General features: G+C 34.9%; 2 protein-coding genes across 2 annotated transcripts in view; both read left to right on the forward strand.

Annotated features, from left to right (window-relative positions):
• LOC134840454 (calmodulin-lysine N-methyltransferase-like) overlaps positions 1-17,897 on the forward strand; it is a 525,993-nt gene that overhangs the window by 500,041 nt on the left and 8,055 nt on the right. The window contains exons 5-9 of the mRNA XM_063856261.1: positions 16,927-16,981; positions 17,068-17,131; positions 17,223-17,280; positions 17,640-17,720; positions 17,804-17,867. Coding sequence (XP_063712331.1) covers positions 16,927-16,981; positions 17,068-17,131; positions 17,223-17,280; positions 17,640-17,720; positions 17,804-17,867 — 322 coding nt within the window. The remainder of the gene's footprint in view (positions 1-16,926; positions 16,982-17,067; positions 17,132-17,222; positions 17,281-17,639; positions 17,721-17,803; positions 17,868-17,897) is intronic.
• The window catches only part of LOC134840456 (proteasome subunit beta type-7-like), a 287,503-nt gene continuing 280,504 nt past the window's right edge, over positions 10,899-17,897 (forward strand). Inside the window, exon 1 of the mRNA XM_063856264.1 lies at positions 10,899-10,926. The gene's annotated coding sequence lies outside the window, so the exon portion shown is untranslated. The remainder of the gene's footprint in view (positions 10,927-17,897) is intronic.

Here is a 17,897-nt window from a genome sequence, read left to right on the forward strand (position 1 = left end):
AAAACTATTCGGTGTTTTATTTGAGTTTTTTTCGAAAAACAAGTCGGCATTTTATTTGTTTAATTGCGTTAATTGACTTTTTTCCAACTCTCTGTTGGCTATGCTTTTAACTTTCATTGAACGCAATGAAAACTGATATGTAGGTCGTGCTGTCTTTGTTTGTTTCTTTTTCAGGAAAAGTCTATAAATTGTTTTCAAGTTGAAATTTGATTTTCGCGGTTTGACGTTTGATTATTTTTTTTACGCTAGGGAGCAAATTATGTTTTAGTACAAATTTTTTTTCTGACCTAAATCGCAAATAAAACTGTTCACTTGTTTGCTGTTTTGCCTTAATCACGATCTATAGCATTGGAAATTTCAAAGCATCTGTTCTCGGCTTTATCTGTGGCTAGTGTTTGTCATGGACTAAGCGACCGTGGCAATGTGGTTAGTGCGTGAGACTTTTAGGTTGCAGTAGTTCATAATTTCGAGTCCGAGATGTCGCCGAATTTTTACTAATTCGAGACTTAATTTTTACTTTTTCTTTTTGAATTTTTTAGAACTCTAGGAGCTGCTTTTTTCGTGTTCTCTCTAGTGTTTGCGAAGCGCAGCTTCGCCTGTGTAAAATTCTTTCCAACCAGTAATGAATCCTCCATTTATTTGAGTCATCCCTCAATCAACAATCCATTCAACCAGCCACGCCGCCATCCATTTGTGCATCCACGCAACCATACATCCAGCTATCTATTGTGCCATTTCATCAATTTATCCGACCAACAAATTAAGCATTCAGGCTTCTAGTCCATTTAACGAACCAGCCATTCATCGAACCATTCGTTTATCCTACCATTCATCATTTCATCCAACCGGCTATCAATCCGGCCATCTAACCAGCAATCTGTTGATCTAGAAATCCATCCAATCAGATAACCAACCATTCATTCATCCGCCTATCAGTCTAGCCATTCATCAAGCCATCCATACACTCAATCACTCATCCTTCGATCCAGCTTTTCATACATACATCCAGCCATCCATTCATACATCCACGGTTGACCATTCATCCAATCTTTTTTTTGTTTAGGTTAATTGGTGTCATTTTTTGATGAGCAATTTTAGTTGGTGGGCCTGCTAGTAATTGTTGAAAAAATATTGATTTTTCGGATTTGTGGTTTCCGTCCTACTTTCGTCTGCTGATTTTTGAAATGCAATTTATATCTGGTAAGCTAGTCAAGCTGTTTTTTCAAAGCTCGTGTGTTTATAATTTTCCAATCAATTTTTTTTCTGTTTTAATTAAAAATTGCTCTATAGTTTTTGTACCAGCTTCAATTTTTAATAATTTTTTAATGATTTTTTGTTGTTTAAATGGGTTCTGCTTGTGTTTTATTGCCTGAAACAATTTATGTTCCACAGTTTCTAAGGCGAATTGTTTTTTGCCTGTCTTACGAGGGTTGGGTCACGAACCTTTTTTTTTCTAATCTAGCTCGCAAATGAAAGTGTTCATTACTAGTGTTCACTTATATTGTGGTTTTTTGCTATAATCACATCTGTAGCATTAGAAGTTTCATAGCATCTGTTCTATGCTTTATTTAATCCGAGACGTAGCCATTTGAACTGATTCGAGGCTTATTTCTACTTTTTCCTATTGCATTTTATCAAGCGGCTTTTTGTCGTGTTCTCGCTAGTAATTGCGAAGCTCAGCTTCTCTGTATAAAATTCTTTATTGAAAACTTTTATAGGTTGAATGTATTTTGTGGTTACAGTTTCGTTTAAATTTTGTCTGCTAGCTTGCAATGCTATTTGTGCTCCGCTTCGCCTTTATTCTTAAAAGTGTAACGGCTCAGTTATACTCGCTTAAAAATTAATTTCAGGTGGGATCAAATTTTACTCTAGAAACAATGCATAAATAACGTATTTTTTGGATAACGTGGTTTCAACTAAATTACTATATTTTTGTATTCAAAAAGCCTCTTGTTCTTGAAATTTTGATTGAAGCACAAAGTTATGCGATAACAAATTTGAAAGTAATGAAAAAAATGGTATTTTTTACTATCCTCTTTTGAAAGTTCAATGTTTGAATTTTTGTTTCGTTTGACTAGGATTTGTTGTGGAAGATGTATTAGTTTCATTTAAAAAAATTAGATTTCAAAATTTCGTATCATTATGCTGTCGTTTTTGACTGTTCATATTTTTAAATGTGTTTTACATTGATTTTAAAATTCTGGCTCGGAAGGGTATTGCAATCATCGAGTATTAATATTTTGTCGGATATACGTGGCTTACAGGTTTTGCGCATCATTTTTCAAAATTTTTAACTGTAATTTTTTTTACATTCATGATTTGTGTTAAGATTTACATGCACATTTTGAGTTCAATTCAATATCATCTGCAAACAGTTAAATAAATTGTGCTCTCCAATTATGAAATGGAAATCGAGCTGAAAAACGTCAGCGACTTCTAGTTTCGATAGTAGACTTTATTTTCAGATTTCCCAGCGGGTCGAAAAATCTAAACCTTGATCCAGTTTTCTCACAATGGTTAAATTATTTTTTAAAAGTGTCAAAAATAATCTATTGTATATTTAAATGCGTGCTTCATTATATTAAGAGTAATGAACATAATGAAGACTCTTTTATAGGTTTTGCTTATTTTTTTTTCAGTATGTTTTTTTTTCAGTTCAAAATATTGATGCACTTAGTTATATATGCATTTTTTGAGTTCAATTGAAATGCATCTGCTAAAAGTGACGTAAATAGCACTCTCCAAATACAAACGTGCAAATGGCGCAAAAATTCGTGAACGATTTCTAGTTTCGAAAATGGAATTTAATTTTTAGATTTCCAGCGAAATAAAAAATTTACCTGTTGATCCAGTTTTCTCAGGTTGGCTTAATGTTATCAAAAAAGCGCGAATCATAAAAATTTAAATAGCTTTTTTGTCAATGTGTCAAGTCAAACGCGCTCAAATAATTTATAGATAAACGGATAGATATAAAAGACGGATGAGCCCATCTTTACACTACCCTAAAATGAGCTGCCAAACTTGCCACACTTCAAAGAATTCCCTTTGTTCATCTGTTAAAATGCCAATATTTTGCAACGGTTAAAATGTTAACTAAAGTTGACGTTTTAGAATCCGTAGGAGCGCCAATGATTTGGTACTACATTTTTCGTATGTTCCTATATTTTTCGTATATATGACAAATTTCAAACTAGCAACCTATGACGGGGTGCTGTTAGGTTTCTCCCAGGGGCTGTGAATTTGGCCTCCAAATATGAATATCCAAATCCTTCTAATTTACGAGATACGCTAGTTTTTAATGATTTAGTTCCATTTAATTCCATTTAATTTAGAGAAAAAACTGCACAAAATTTGAAAGATTACCCTTGAGTTAATGCCAGGGTACTCAAAGGCGTTGTAAAATCTTACCTCCTGATATAACTGACAAAGGCTTAAAATCGAGATCTGATGTTTTTCTTATAGTATTCTAAAAGCCTAAATTACGAAATTTCACAATTGAAATTTTCGACTTTTGAGGAGTGCTGTCAGGGGTTGCAAGTATTGCCACTTAATATGATTGGTCAAATCTTTTTTGTTTTTTTTCTAAGTGTGAAGTTCCCATGATTTTTGGAATTTTTAAAATAAGTTGAATAAAACAATTGTCACCAAGTTTGAAATTCTGACGGGACTATCACTGCTGACTTTTAACCAAAGGTAGTTTTGTTGCTTTTTTTCTGGCTAAATTTGAAATTTCAGTTCATTAATTTGCTGAAAATTAGGCAACTTAGGCTCTTTTTTACTGAAATGGAAATCACGCGAAAAAACGTAATTAACACCTGGTTTTGAAAGTGGATTTTAGATGTAACCTTTCACAGCGGAATACAAATCAGCTATGGATCCAGTAAAATCGTCTGCCGTGTATTGTTATTGAAATGGCCATGTCTGTTGGCTATTTTTGTTGCTATTTCGAAGTCATCGATAGATTTTTTTCCTTCTACAGCTTCCTTGAAACTTGAAAAACTAGTGGATCGTTTTTGTGAAATTGTAATACTTAGTATGTGATAGACCGGTAGTCGTTTATCTTTTGTTTTTGTTTCGCTAGTGATGCGATGCTCAGATTTGCCTCTGTGGATTAAATATCAAAGTCAAAGATCATTTTCACATAAATTAGAAAGGGAGAGATTGTTTTCATCTTTAACTGTGACCAACGGTCAATTTTTTTGTAGTTGATAAGTGTCAGCGTAGATAGTTTTTAATTTTGAGCTCATTATGTATTTGCGCTTGAATCGTTTGATATGTAATGAGCCTCAATCTTTCGATTTTTCGCGATCGCTTTCAAACGTACAGTTTTTTTTTTCCGTAAAAAGACCTATTTTTGGCATTCTGGCATGTTTTGCTTTATTTTGGCACGATATGTAAGATGAATATAATCTTTTCAAAATTTATTTCAGATTAAACACATAAGACTGAGAAGCTGCCTATTTTTAAGGGTGAAAAATAAGGGAGTGAATTTAGGAAGACTGAGCCTTGAAAATTGAATCAATTTTAATTACCCTGAAGTTGTACTTCTCCTTTGAGATATGAGCCGACATTTGTCTGTTCATTTTGTACGCCTGTTGGAACAAAAATAGCTGGTGGTCTTTCTCCACATCCAGCATAATGTCAGCCGCATCAGCCACCGGCTGTCCACTGTACTTCTCACACAGCCAGTCTATTGAGTCCCGGAACTCCCGCTCGTTGTTCATTGTCTTCTGGATTTTTCTCAAATCCTCCTTGATTTCGTCTATAAGCATCGATTTCTCCCGTTTTTCCTAAAACTGAGGATTGAGAAGTTGTTGGAGCGAATCTGTAACTACTCTTGAAGTTCGATTATTGCTAACTGCTGATTAAAATTATTTTGGCTAGCTTTGTTCATTGGCTTTAGTTTTGCAATAATTCTCACTTAGTGTAGCTGAGTGCATGGGCGGATTTACGGGACCCCCCCCCCCCATCTCAGGGATTCGACCCCCTGCCGACCCAAAGGGTCCCCTCTTTGTACTATTTTAGGATATACATTTTTGGCTGACGGACCCTAAGATTTTCTAAAGGCGCCTATATTGAATAATTATGAGGGGAAGCGCGCGCAATGTGGAAAATCCTCCTCCCCCACGAGAAAATCCTAGATCCGCCCCTGGCTGAGCGCGTTGAAAAAACTAGCAGACTTAACTAAATCTCGCATTCAATTTGATCAATGTATTCATTCAATTGTTATACATTTTATTGTTTCTGGATTGTTATATGGTCCCTCAGCCTAGAGCAACAAGCTTGGAAACTGGCAAGCGTCGAACTACCAATTTCTAGGTCGGATGGCTTCCAATGTCATCCACCTCTTTAAGGCGGGAACGGCTGCGGCAAAATAGATGACCTCTCTCCCACTCCTCTAGAAGGCCCTGCAGTGAATTGGGTCGGGAGCTACAAAAATGCCAACCTTAGTAAGAGTGACTTGGTTCTGTTCGAGTGTGCGGATAGCTTGATTGTGTTCAGCCTCCTCCACTCCGTCCTCTCTTCTCTTCTCGGCTACCTGTCTGCTCACAGCGTACACCTGGTCCAATGCCTCTCTGTACATCACAGTAGTCTTGTCCTCGTACTCCTTTTCAATCGACTCCAACTCGTCCTTCAGTCCTATTGCAGACACATTTGTTTTTGCTCATCGAAGGTTGCAAACATACTTATTTATCTTTGACGAAAGGCTCATTTTTTCTTTCGTGTCGAGTGGAGTATTTTGCTGTTTCTTTTGCTAACGAGCGTGTATTCTCGAGTGCGGTGAAAATTTTAGTGTCGGGAGGGAGAAAGAATCGTTGGACTTGATGGTCGGCCTAATTTTTGCCGGCATAAGTTCCAAAGCATAGGTTTTTCTGATTTAAGTTTTTTTAAATTGAAAGTCGTATTGTAGTTTTGTAATTATACCTTTACCAATTTTGATTGATTGCCATTGAACAAAATGAAGACATTTATATAGCTCGTGTTGGTTTATTTTTTGTGTTTTTTACAAAAACTTCAAGCTTACGTTTTAATTTTTACTGTTTGACTTTTGAGTTTTTTTAAATTCAATTCAAATTCATTTGATTAAAAAAGTATTTTTTTGCTCTCTCATTACGACACCTCAAATGGCGTTATAGTGACGCTTTTTTTGATTACTGAGTCTGCATTGCTGATTTAAATTATCCTGACAAAACGCACAAAACCTGACAACTGAAAATTTGTTTTTTTTTCGAACTGGGTTGATTTAAGACGAAAAACGATGAAGACAGAATTTGCTTAAAGTTCAGCAGAATGAATATGATATATTTCGTTTTGCGAAATGAGGACCCGAATTTTTACCCCAAAAATGAATTATTTTTAAGGTTCGATGAACGTAGTTCAGACTCTTATATAGGGGATGATGATTTGTTTTATTTTTTTTTCAGGAAAAGTCTTAAAATTCGTTCACGCTCAATTGAACTTTTTTGTGGTTTGACTTTTGATTTATTTAAAGTTTAGTTCATTTCTTAGAAAGATGGCAACCTCTACTATCGAGCAGCAAAAGTGTAAAGGTCACAAAAACGTGATCGACTTTTAGTTTTGAAAGTGGAATTAATTATATTTTACCTTTGATACAGTTTTCTCAAACTTTAGTTAATATTTATCAAAAAATTGCCGATCATAAGTGTTCTAGAAATTTGAAGATTTTAAGGCTATTTTTTTAAAATTTGAAATTCGAAAGTTGAGGTTGTTCAAAAAAGGCCAATATTGAAAAAATATTGATTTTTTAGTCAATCAAAAATTACGCTGAAACTACCGGGTCAATTACTGTGACAAGAATTATATCAAATTGAGCCTCCTATAGAATCCAGCAAATTTAAGAAAAGTATAAACTCCAATAAAACGTATAAATGAATTAAAACGTATAAATTAAAGCAATTTTACTGTTTAGAATACCAGTTTTTTATTTGAAAATAATTTTAAAACGCTTTGCTTAAACAGTTCAAGATAATATCTTTTTAAAGTTTGTTAGGCTCTATAAGAGGCTCATTTTGATATAAGTTTGTCTTTAATTAACCCAGTAGTTTCAGAGTAATTTTTTATTGAATAAAAAGCCAAAAGTTAATAAATTTTGGGCCCGAATTTCGAAATTAGCGCATATTGGTTCTGCTAAAATTTTAAACAAGCAGTGTATTCAATATTTTGTCTTAAATCATCCCAGTTTGAGAAAAAAACGCTTGTTTAGTTTCAATTGTGTGTCTTTTGTCCGGATACATTAAATCTGCACTGTATAATCAGAAAGTTAAACAGTAAACAGAAGTTTTTTTTCAGATTTTTTTTTGGTTATTTAAAATGTTCTATCGGCAAGGAAGCGACAAATGAAGCTTCCGATACTAATTTAACCGAAATAAACCTAAGTTTTGCTCTTTTTCTTTCCCTCCGGCAGCGAGTTTTTTCAATTGATTTTTGTTCACATTGTTTGATAGTTACAAAAATTGGCATGCAGACTAATTAGGCTGTGGCAAACATAAGGAAAGAAGTAATTTTTAAAATCTGGAATAAGAAAACGGCGGACTGGTCGGGGGGTTTATTTTCTGGCAATTTTGGTATCTCAACTGATATTTTAAAAACATGCTTTCTCATTTCCTAATACCAACACCTAATCTCGAGGTCTGGTTATATCGCCCACAACATCTGGTCTTCACGGCCTAAGTTAAATGCAAAAAAAAACTTTTGTAAGCCTGCTCGCTCTCAAAAATTTCAAACCTGATTTTTTTTCAATACCGCGGCAACATTTTGAAACTTTTTTGATTTCATTTGAATCACAACTGAAAGGGCTTTGACTTGATAAATCACTTTACCGATTTTGATGATAACACTTGCGAGAAACATTTTTCCCGTACTTAACTTTGTTCACAGCATGTTGAAATGCTAATCAGTATGTTTTATACCTGTTGCATGGTCTGTGTACCTCTGCATGGTTAAGTAATAGCATGGTTAAGTTATTGGTTGCCTATAGTTTTTCAAAAGTAAATTCAAAATGTGGGACAGATTTTTGGCAATTGTTCGGCTTTAATTCTGTCGGCTTGTTTTCCTAATGTTCATATTACCCATGCGATAAGCAAGATTATTGCAATCTTGTACTAGATTTTTTCCCGTAACTAATTTTGAGCATAGATTGGTCTAAATTAGAAATTGTAAATTTAGGTTCAATTCTTGATCATTTCCTTTTTTTATGTGTATCCGGCACGCAACAAACGCCTGCGTCAACAAATGTCCTGGGTTTGAACCTGACAGGACCTGTTTTTTTTCAAATAAAAAAATTTCCGTTTCAAAAAAATTGTCGGCACATCATTTTGTTAATATTTTGTCGGCTTAGTTCTCAAATTGTAAAATTGTTGTTTTTTTAATCGATTTTAACAATATACTTGCTTTTAGTGTTTTGCTTTTAGATGTAGCTCTGATGTTTGTAATTTTAGTAACCTTGACTTCTTATTTTTTTTTGCTTTAAAACTTTATTCTGCCAAAATGGTTGATACAGCTCTGTAAATTGTTTTTTTTTCCAGACAATTTTGATTAAAAAATTTCTGTCTGCTAGTTTTTGCTATGTTTTTGTTGTGTATCAAGTTTTCTGCGGTTTAATTTCCGAATTCGGTCTTGCATTAACTACATAAAAAGCAATCGTAGACAATATATAAACAGTACGTTTTGGTCGATTTTCTGTTTATTGGCTGTCGGTTTTAATTTTGTTTGTCGTTTTTCTACCTAATATTTTGTTTTCTACGAATTTTCGGTTTTTAAGGATCGAATAGACTCTGATCTATTTTTCGAATGGTCAAAATCAAATGCACAAGGTTGTCTTGAAAGAAATTGGGCTCTTTTCCAGTCCCCCCCCCCCCCTTCAAACTCATTTTTGAAAAGCTTATTTAACGTTGTCATAATGCAATGAAAATTGGCATGGTGAACAAATTGACAATTATAAACAGATTTGCTCTTCATACTTTACATCGTAACATTACGCATTTAGCCGTAAAAACACGTAAAACGAACATAAAAATCGATATTTTGAAAGGTGGGGGAGAAAGTGGAAAAGAGCCAGAAATTGAATAAATTTAATCATGAAAAAAAAGTGCGTTTTTTTTTCGTTTTTGAAGTTTTTTTTTAGTTCATTGTATCAATTTTTTCTTCTCGAAGTTTTTTTGCTATCTCTTCAGTGTCATGCTGTTTTAATCAGCTCAGCTTCGCCTCTGTGTTGTTCGTGGTACCTGATTTCGTACGGAAAACAAAAAAAAACAGAAAAAACTGGAATACAAGAAGACAAAATTATATCCCCGTTTTCAATGGACGGAAAAACAGAATATCAGGCTCTTTTCCACTACACTGCCCACATGTAAATTTCAGTTCGAAAACTAATTTATACGTTAGTTATGATGCAATGAAAATTTGCATGGTGAACATACTAACTATTGTGAAAACATTTGCTGTTCATACCTTTCATCGTTAACATCACGCATTCAGCCATAATAAAACGTAAGACAACTGTAGAAACTGAAAATTTGATAAGCGAAGGGGGGGGGGGGTCTCGGAGTGGAAAAGAGCCTAATCTCAGGTCGCTACTCAAGTATCCCAGAATTTTTGATTCTCATATCCAATCTTTGTTTTGCAGTGAGATTGGGGTAAAAAGGTTCTTTGTTTCCAACCTTCTTCTAGTTGCAACTGCAGCTCCTCTGCCTCTTTCAGTTCCAATTCTAACTCCTCTTTCTCCTGGAACAGTCTGATGACGTCACGCATAGTAGACGCCTGCTGGCCATGTCCGGCCACATTGACGTTGTTATTGTTATTGTGTGCCATGGACATTTTGGTCACGTGATTATCGCGACGTGACTGTGATAACCAGATTAAGATCTTTCCTTGATCTCCCCTGAAGTCAAGATCCAACCTCACCCAAATTTAACTGTGTGTACCCATTTAGAAGGAGCTGAATTATTGATTCTTTTCTTACAGTAAATTTTAAAAGTTGGAATTAAGTTGTATGGCATGAAAGTGTAGGAGTCACGGCGATTTGACCTATTGACTCACGGAACTGAGGGTGCAAAAGGCGGGGGTTTTATTTCTGAGGGAGGAGGTGCGTCCTCCCCCACCTGCATCCGCAACTGATTCTAATATTTAATTCATATTTATCGTGATCTAATCTGGTTATCACTTGTTGGGATGGAGTGTTATTTACTCCAGTCATCTTCTAGTCAAATATTCAGTGGGTTATGTCTTTCCGGCTCTTTTTCCTTTTCCCCCCCACCTGCAAATTTTTATATTTGAAGTTACTGTTCACTTTGTCCGATTGCCGTAAAAATTGACATGCAGACTGATTTGGCCTTTACAAGCATATTTGGTCATCATAATTAACCTTGTAAAACCACTCGTTAAACCATAAAGTTCATGTTTGAGTGAGGTTGGGGGCAAAAGGAAAAAGAGCCGTCTTTCCAACTCAATCAATTTCTTCCGAGCACGTGCAATGGTGAAGTCCCATTTGTACCAAAATGAAAAATTGGTACCATTTGTACCAAAATTATTCAACTCGATTTCTGATTGGTCGAATTGTGGGCCAACAAATTATTACACTAATTTTCTGCTGTTCAAACAAGAAAACTATACAGCAGAATAGTGACCGCCGCAGTCGCGCCAACGTGTTGCGAGCTGGCCAACAGAGGGTAGGACGGCTCGTTTTCCTTCCCCCCCCCCCCCCCACCTGCATTTTTTTATGATTAAAATTACTGTTCGCATTGTCCGATTGTCATGAAAATTGACATACAAATGGATTAGGCCATGAAAAACATATTTGGTCTTCATAATTAACCTTGTAAAATCATTCGTTAGACCATAAAATCGATGCTCATGTGAGGTTTTATGGCCTCAATTAGCCTAATTGTTGTGATAAACTTATTAAATAGAGAGGGCAGATGGATTCGATTAGTGATGCTACTGATGCAAATGATTTTTTAATTGAGAGAAACACAGATGTGCCGGGACTGAGGTATCATGATCAGACTCCAGTATCAAAACCAACACCAAAACGGCCAAATATTGTACTGAGCCCATGTGACGAAGAAAATTCAGAGGACGATGTGACTGGGAAGCTGAAGCATAGCATTGAAGAGTCAATGAAGTTGTTGATACCCAGCCTTGTAGAGCAAATCAAGGATCAACTAATGACTGCAATCAACGTCGCTGTTGAGTCCGCAATAAACAACATGAAGAAGGAAATCATCTCATCCTCCAAAATGGAAATAGCATCTCAGGCGAATGTCAGCTATCTTAGGACTTTATCTGAAGCAGAAAAACTTGAATCATATAATCGACGAGATAACCTAAGAATTCTAGGAATCCCCGAGTGTTTGGAAGGGGAGAATAATCGTGAGAACTTTGATACAACAATAGCGAAGGTAGTGGAGATTTCTCATGATGTTGGTGCAAATGTGCGAGCGTCAGATATCTCAATAGCTCATCGATTGCCATCTCGATCAAATAGAGGCAAACCAATTATCGTTCGTTTCGCCAGAAGAATCGCCAAAATCAACTTGCTGCGAAACAAAAAAAAAGATGGCAGATAAAGAAGGTTTGAAAAATATAAGCGTCTTTGAAGACTTATCAAAGGCTCGTGTCAATTTCATAAAAATGATGAAGAGTGATTGCCGAATTAAATCTGCGTGGACCCGAGAAGGTGTAATCCATTATATATGGAAGGCAGACGAGCGACTATATCGTATCGATGGACTTTACGAAGGCGGGAGTTCCTTGAAATACAGATTTCAAGATGTGATGAATTGCTTCCAAAGTGTTTTCCACGAAGCAGGAGATAAAGGAGGATCGTAAACAATCTAGTGATGTTAATGTCGTTAATTCAAAACCAAATATTTCACAGAATAACAGTACTTTAATTAATAAAACTGAAAATTCCAAAGTTTCGGTGCTACATTTAAATATAAGATCTTCAAAACCGCACTTCGACAAATTGGAAGCACTTATTCTAAGCCCTGAGTCTCCACCTGATATAATTTGTATAACGGAAACTTGGTTGACAAAAAATGATCCAAGTGAAAGCTGGTTAATCAATGGTTATAATCATTATTTTAGAAAAAATCGCGAAACACCAGGTGGTGGTGTAATGATCCAAGCAAGAAAAACATGCTGCTTGCTGAATCAACTTGATTCATTTTCAGAAGAAAGCTTAACGGTCGACATCTTAAAAAATGGCTATAAATTCTCATTATGTGTGATTTATAACCCACCAAAATCAAACAAAATGCAATTCATTGATAGGCTTGATGAGTTTTTGGAAAATTCCAAAAGTGCAAATCATCCGTTCATTCTTTGTGGTGATCTTAACATTGATATAATACCTGATAACTTACTGAGCCAAAATTATTTAAATTGTATTCATTCAAATGGTTTTTCGATAAACGGTCGTGAACCAACTCGCGTTACAGCCACCTCTTCAATTTGTTTGGATCATTTCATTTTCGGCAATTTAACTGAACCTCATTCAATGGTACTAAATAGTGAACATTTATCAGATCATTATCCAATACTCTTGGAATGGGTCATAAAGTGTCAAATTGTTAATAATGAAGTTCCGTTTCGCGATACATCATTCCTAAAAAGTCGGAGCCAAGTTGAAGAATTTTTAAAAATTGCGGAAAGTAAATTGGCCTCACATAAAATAGTAATTTTTGAAATGAATGATGCAGATGCAGCTTTCAAATTGTTCGCAAAATCTTTCGAAGAGGTATTGAATATGTTTGCACCATTAAAAACCAAGAAAAAATTGGTCACAAAGCAACCCGCCCGGTTCACAAATAAACTTAAAAACCTTAGAACAAAGCGAAATAATGCACACAAAAAATGGAAGTTGAATCAGAATGATTATCAACTGCTTCAAACGTTCAGAAGTTTAAGAGATCGTTTTGAGAAAGAAATAAAATTATCTAAAGAGAATTATTATTGGAATAAATTCAAAAACTGTATAGGAGACTCAAGGCAGACATATAAAATTTTAAACGATATCAGTGGTAAAAGTAACAAAAACAGCAAGATTCCTCCATTGCAATCATGCATTGATGAAAACGAAAATGCAACAGAGAGATGTTGCTGATAAATTTAACTATTTTTTCACCACAGTTGGAAAAGGACTTCAAAATGATGTTCCTAATGTTGATAGGTTTAACGTTGAATATGTTCCATATTCCATGCTTCTGAAAAAAACATGCGAAACAGAAGTTTTTAAAGTCCTAAATTACCTAGATAGTAAAAGCTCGTCCGGTGATGATAACATCAGTAACCTTATTGTGAAAACTTCAGCGAAAGTCGTGGCACCATATCTAAGCTTCTTAATCAACTTATCATTCACAAAAGGCGTGTTTCCTAAAGAACTTTGTAAAACGAAAGTAGTGCCGCTTCATAAAGATGGATCAAAACTTGATGAGAACAATTATAGACCAATTTCACTTTTAATTGTTTGGAGTAAAATCTATGAGCGCATTATGTATAACCGTATTTATTCATATTTAGAGAATTTTTCTCTTTTATGCAAAACAATTTGGTTTTCGTAATAAGCATAGCACAATTGATGCACTTGCTGAGCTTACCGAAAGAATTAGAATGTATCCTTCTTCGAATGAAATTTTTAGTTGTTTCCTTGACTTGAAGAAAGCTTTTGACACTATTGACCATAATATCTTGCTATACAAATTGGATATGTATGGGTTTAGGGGTAACTGTTTAAAATGGTTGAGCTCATATCTCAGTAATCGCATACAGCGAGTTGTAGTAAATGGTGTTTCATCTAGCTGGAGTAAAATAGAATGTGGTGTACCACAAGGCTCAATTTTAGGTCCCTTGCTTTTTCTATTATATATAAATGACCTCCCTAAAGCATGCGAAACATCAGAAGTATTGCTATTTGCAGACGATACGAATCTAACATCAATAGGTTGTCAAGTAATTGACGTTCAAAAAGACATGACGTCTTAAAATAACTGGCTACATGCAAATAAATTGGTGATTAACCTATCTAAAACAGTTCAAATGAATGTAAAGTTAAGTGCTTCCAATCATTTATTTCAGTTAAACTCTTGCTCGATAAATACGAAACCTGTTTGTAAATATTTAGGCATTTAAATAGACTCCAAATTTTCTTTTAAAAGTCATATCGATTTCGTCAAAAAGAAACTTAGTAAACAATGCGGTATAGTTTCAAAGCTACGGCACTACGTGCCGAGGTCTCAAATGATCGAATACTACAGTAGCAATGTCGTTCCCATTCTCCAGTATGGCATTTTAATTTATGGATGTTGCAGCTATTCGCAGCTGGAACAACTTAATGTTTTACAAAAGAAAATCCTCAAATTCATTTTTTTCAGAAAACGTCGAGATCGTAGTAATGATATTTTTGAAAAATATAGTTTGTTAACCGTTTATGATTATCATCTCTATGAGCTATTAAAATTTGTTCTTAAATCAGTTATTGGTGTTCATAATGATAGCTTTCTGAATGATTTATTTGTTTTTCAAAATGCAAAAAGAGCTACTAGAAATTCTGATAGCAGCCTTCTGTTCGAACCATTTTGTAAACGCAAAATTGAGCGCTTCTCGATTCGATATCGCGCTTGTAAACTTTTTAATAAGCTGCGGGTTCTGAATTTGATACCTGCACACGTCAAAAGTTGTTCTTTTTCAGAAATTTTGGCAATTTACCATTCTTTGAAAATATACCTGGTACAAAACCATGAATTAGTGAAACATATATTTGGCTTATAAAAAAAATTAAAACCCATACCCGTTGGTTGCATGCTACAGGACTACCAGCTATATATCAGCTTTTTTGTGTAAAAAAATGACCTCCTAAATCCTTCTAGTTTTCGAGATATCGAGGTTTTTTGATTTTTTTTTGGACTTTTCTCACTAAATTTTTTTCGAAAAACTTGAAAAAAAAAATTATTCATATAATATTACAGCGCCCTAGAAGTATTGTTAAGCTTAGTACTGTTAAGTTCAGTAGTTAGTTAATGTCAACATGAATTTATAAATAGATATAATTTTTTTTTTCACGAGCTGTAGCTTTTGTATTTAAATAAAAATATATTTGCTCGCATTGTTTAATTTGATTTGTTTCATTAAAGATGTTTCATTTGAATAGAAGGGTAGACTTTTAGTGGACCAACAGGTCCCGTTGTCTATCCGTTCCTGCTTTAAATGTGGCAAATTTAATTACGCTGATATATTGTTTATAAAAGGAAAAATATATTCTTTCTTTCTTTCTTTAGGTGGGGGGGGGGGGGGGGCGGTAGGACTCTATACCAAGTTTAGAGCTGGTTATCGCCGCGAAGCAGCGCGCCCACCGGTGACCTTAAACCAAGGGCTTAAAATAGTCAGCTTAGCAGTCTTTGGCCATTTGAATACTTTTTGATTTTGGTACAAATGTGACTGATTTATCATTTTGGTACTTGTGAATATCATCCACCACGTGCAATAAACGATCTAGCTTACTCTTGCTTTTTGCGTAATAGCGAGACGAACAGTCATGTGATGTGGGGCCTTCATTTCTTTCGTTATGACTGAACTGTCTTAGAGTCGATGAACGTAGTTCAGACTCTTGTATAGGTCGTGATGATTTTTTTAGTTTTGAAATTTGTTCTGGCTCAAGTTTGAAATTTGTTCTGGCTCAAGTAACAGCAAAAGTGTAAAGGTCTCGAAAAACGTGATCGTCTTCTTGGAACTCAATTTTCAAGTTTCCCAGGAGAATAAAAAAAATACCTATTGATCCAGCTTGCTCAAATTGAGCGAGTTTTTCTCAAAAAAGTGTCAATGATAAATTGTTTCAGGGGAATTGATAAAAAAAATCAGTGCTTTTTTCTGTTTAATTGAGTTCATTGACTCTTTAAGAGTAATGTACGTTGTGAAGACTCTTTATATAGGTCTTGGTGATTTTTTTTTAGGAAAAAGTCTTAAAGTGCTCTAATAACTACAGATGTGCTTTCATACATATTGATGCATTTATGAATACACATTTTGAGTTCAATTGATATTCATCTGCTGAAAGTTGCGTAAATAGCATTCTCCAAATACGAACGTGGAAATGGCGCAAAAAACGTGAACGGTTTCTAGTTTCGAAAGTGGAATTTATTTTTAAAATTTCCCAGCGGAATAAAAACTTTACCTGTGGATCCAGTTTTCTCAAGTTGGGTATGGGTTAATGTTATCAAAAAGCGCCAATCATAAATTGTTCTTAAGGGCATCTATTTTTCCTTTGAATTTCAAAAGTTGAGGGGGGTAGAGATTGCTCAAATGATCCGACTTTCAAGTTTGAATTACTCTTAACGTTGTCATAACTCAAGGAATTTTCACATCGTGATTAAACTGACTATTTTGAACAAATTTGTTTTTTATACTATACATCGTAACATCGCGGATTTAGTCAATAACTCGTAAAATAACTACAAAAATAGAAAATTTCAAATGAGGGGAGGGGAGAGGAAAAAAGCCGGAGCCCGAGCCCGTAGTTATGCAAAGAGCCTCTTGATAATGTTTTCGAGCTTCAAAGAAAGGTGGCAAAGATCACATTTGTTAATTGGTGTTTTGATTTTTTTCATATAGCCATGTCGTGAGTAGCTCATCCGAGCAAAAAGATCACCATAAAATGTTGTAGCGCATCTTAGAATTATTTGAGAATTATGGAAGATTTTCAACAAGGCTGTCTGAAAAGAAACATATTGTTTTTCCACTTCAACAAATCTCGTGCAATAATATTTAACTATTGATATCAAGGTTGGTTTTAATGCGATTGGGGCTTAACGTGAAAACAAAAGAAGAATGTATATTTTCATTTATTACCTTAAAAAACCTCTTGCATGAATTTTTTGCCAGTGTTTTGAATTCGAACTTGCGTTTCAGAGGCAAATCAGTGATCGAACTGGGAGGAGGAATGACATGTTTAGCTGGTCTTCTGGTGAGTCACAAAACAAACGCCCACTTAATTTATATCAAGATCATGAGTGCAAATATCACATCACGGGTAACTGTTTTTTTTTGCAGCTGGCAGCAGCGGTCAAATGTGACCGAGTGATGTTAACAGACGGATCTGACGAATCGATTTCAAGTAAGACAGCACGTACAAATTGTGAAAATTTCCATGTCGGATCATTTCATTGCTCTGGTTCAGTTTGAGGAATCTTAGCTCTGTTTTCTAGATCTGCAATTGACTCTAGAGCGCAACTCGCACCTGAAAACACAAGATGTCAAATCAAGGTAAGCACTGGGGTTAATGGAGTTTGTTTTGATTTCAATTGATTTTTATGCATAACTGTTAGGCACTTGACCAAAAAAAAAACAGATTCAACGTGATAATTGTGATTGTTTTCACTCTAACTTTTGGTTCTTTTTGACTCCCGCCTCCATTCAAATTCTCCATTTTTATGGTTGTTTTACGTGTAATTATGGCTAAACACGTTATAATACGATGTGAGGTACGAAGAAAAAATCTGTTCACAATTGTTATATTGTTCACCATGCCAAGTTTCAGTGCATTGACAATGCTCAACTTGTTTTTCAAAATTGAAAACCAAAGGTGGGGGGAAAGAGGAAAAGAGCCTAACTTTCTGTTTTAGGCTTCTTCGATGGGACTACGTGGAGGATGAATCATTCTCTGATTTGAAAGAACAATTTGACCATGTCATATCAGCCGACTGGTAAGTAAAAACCACGTCTCATGCTGACATCCAAGTCTGTTTTTGAGCCAATTGTTTTACATTCATGTGATATTGTGTTTCAGCCTATTCTTTGATGAGTTCAGAAGTCATCTTGCACATACAATAGCAACTGTTTTAAAACCAAGGGTTAGTTCATTTGGTTTCAGTTATACCTTC

This window comes from Symsagittifera roscoffensis, chromosome 2 (assembly GCF_963678635.1).
Source record: "Symsagittifera roscoffensis chromosome 2, txSymRosc1.1, whole genome shotgun sequence".
NCBI lineage: Eukaryota > Metazoa > Xenacoelomorpha > Acoela > Convolutidae > Symsagittifera > Symsagittifera roscoffensis.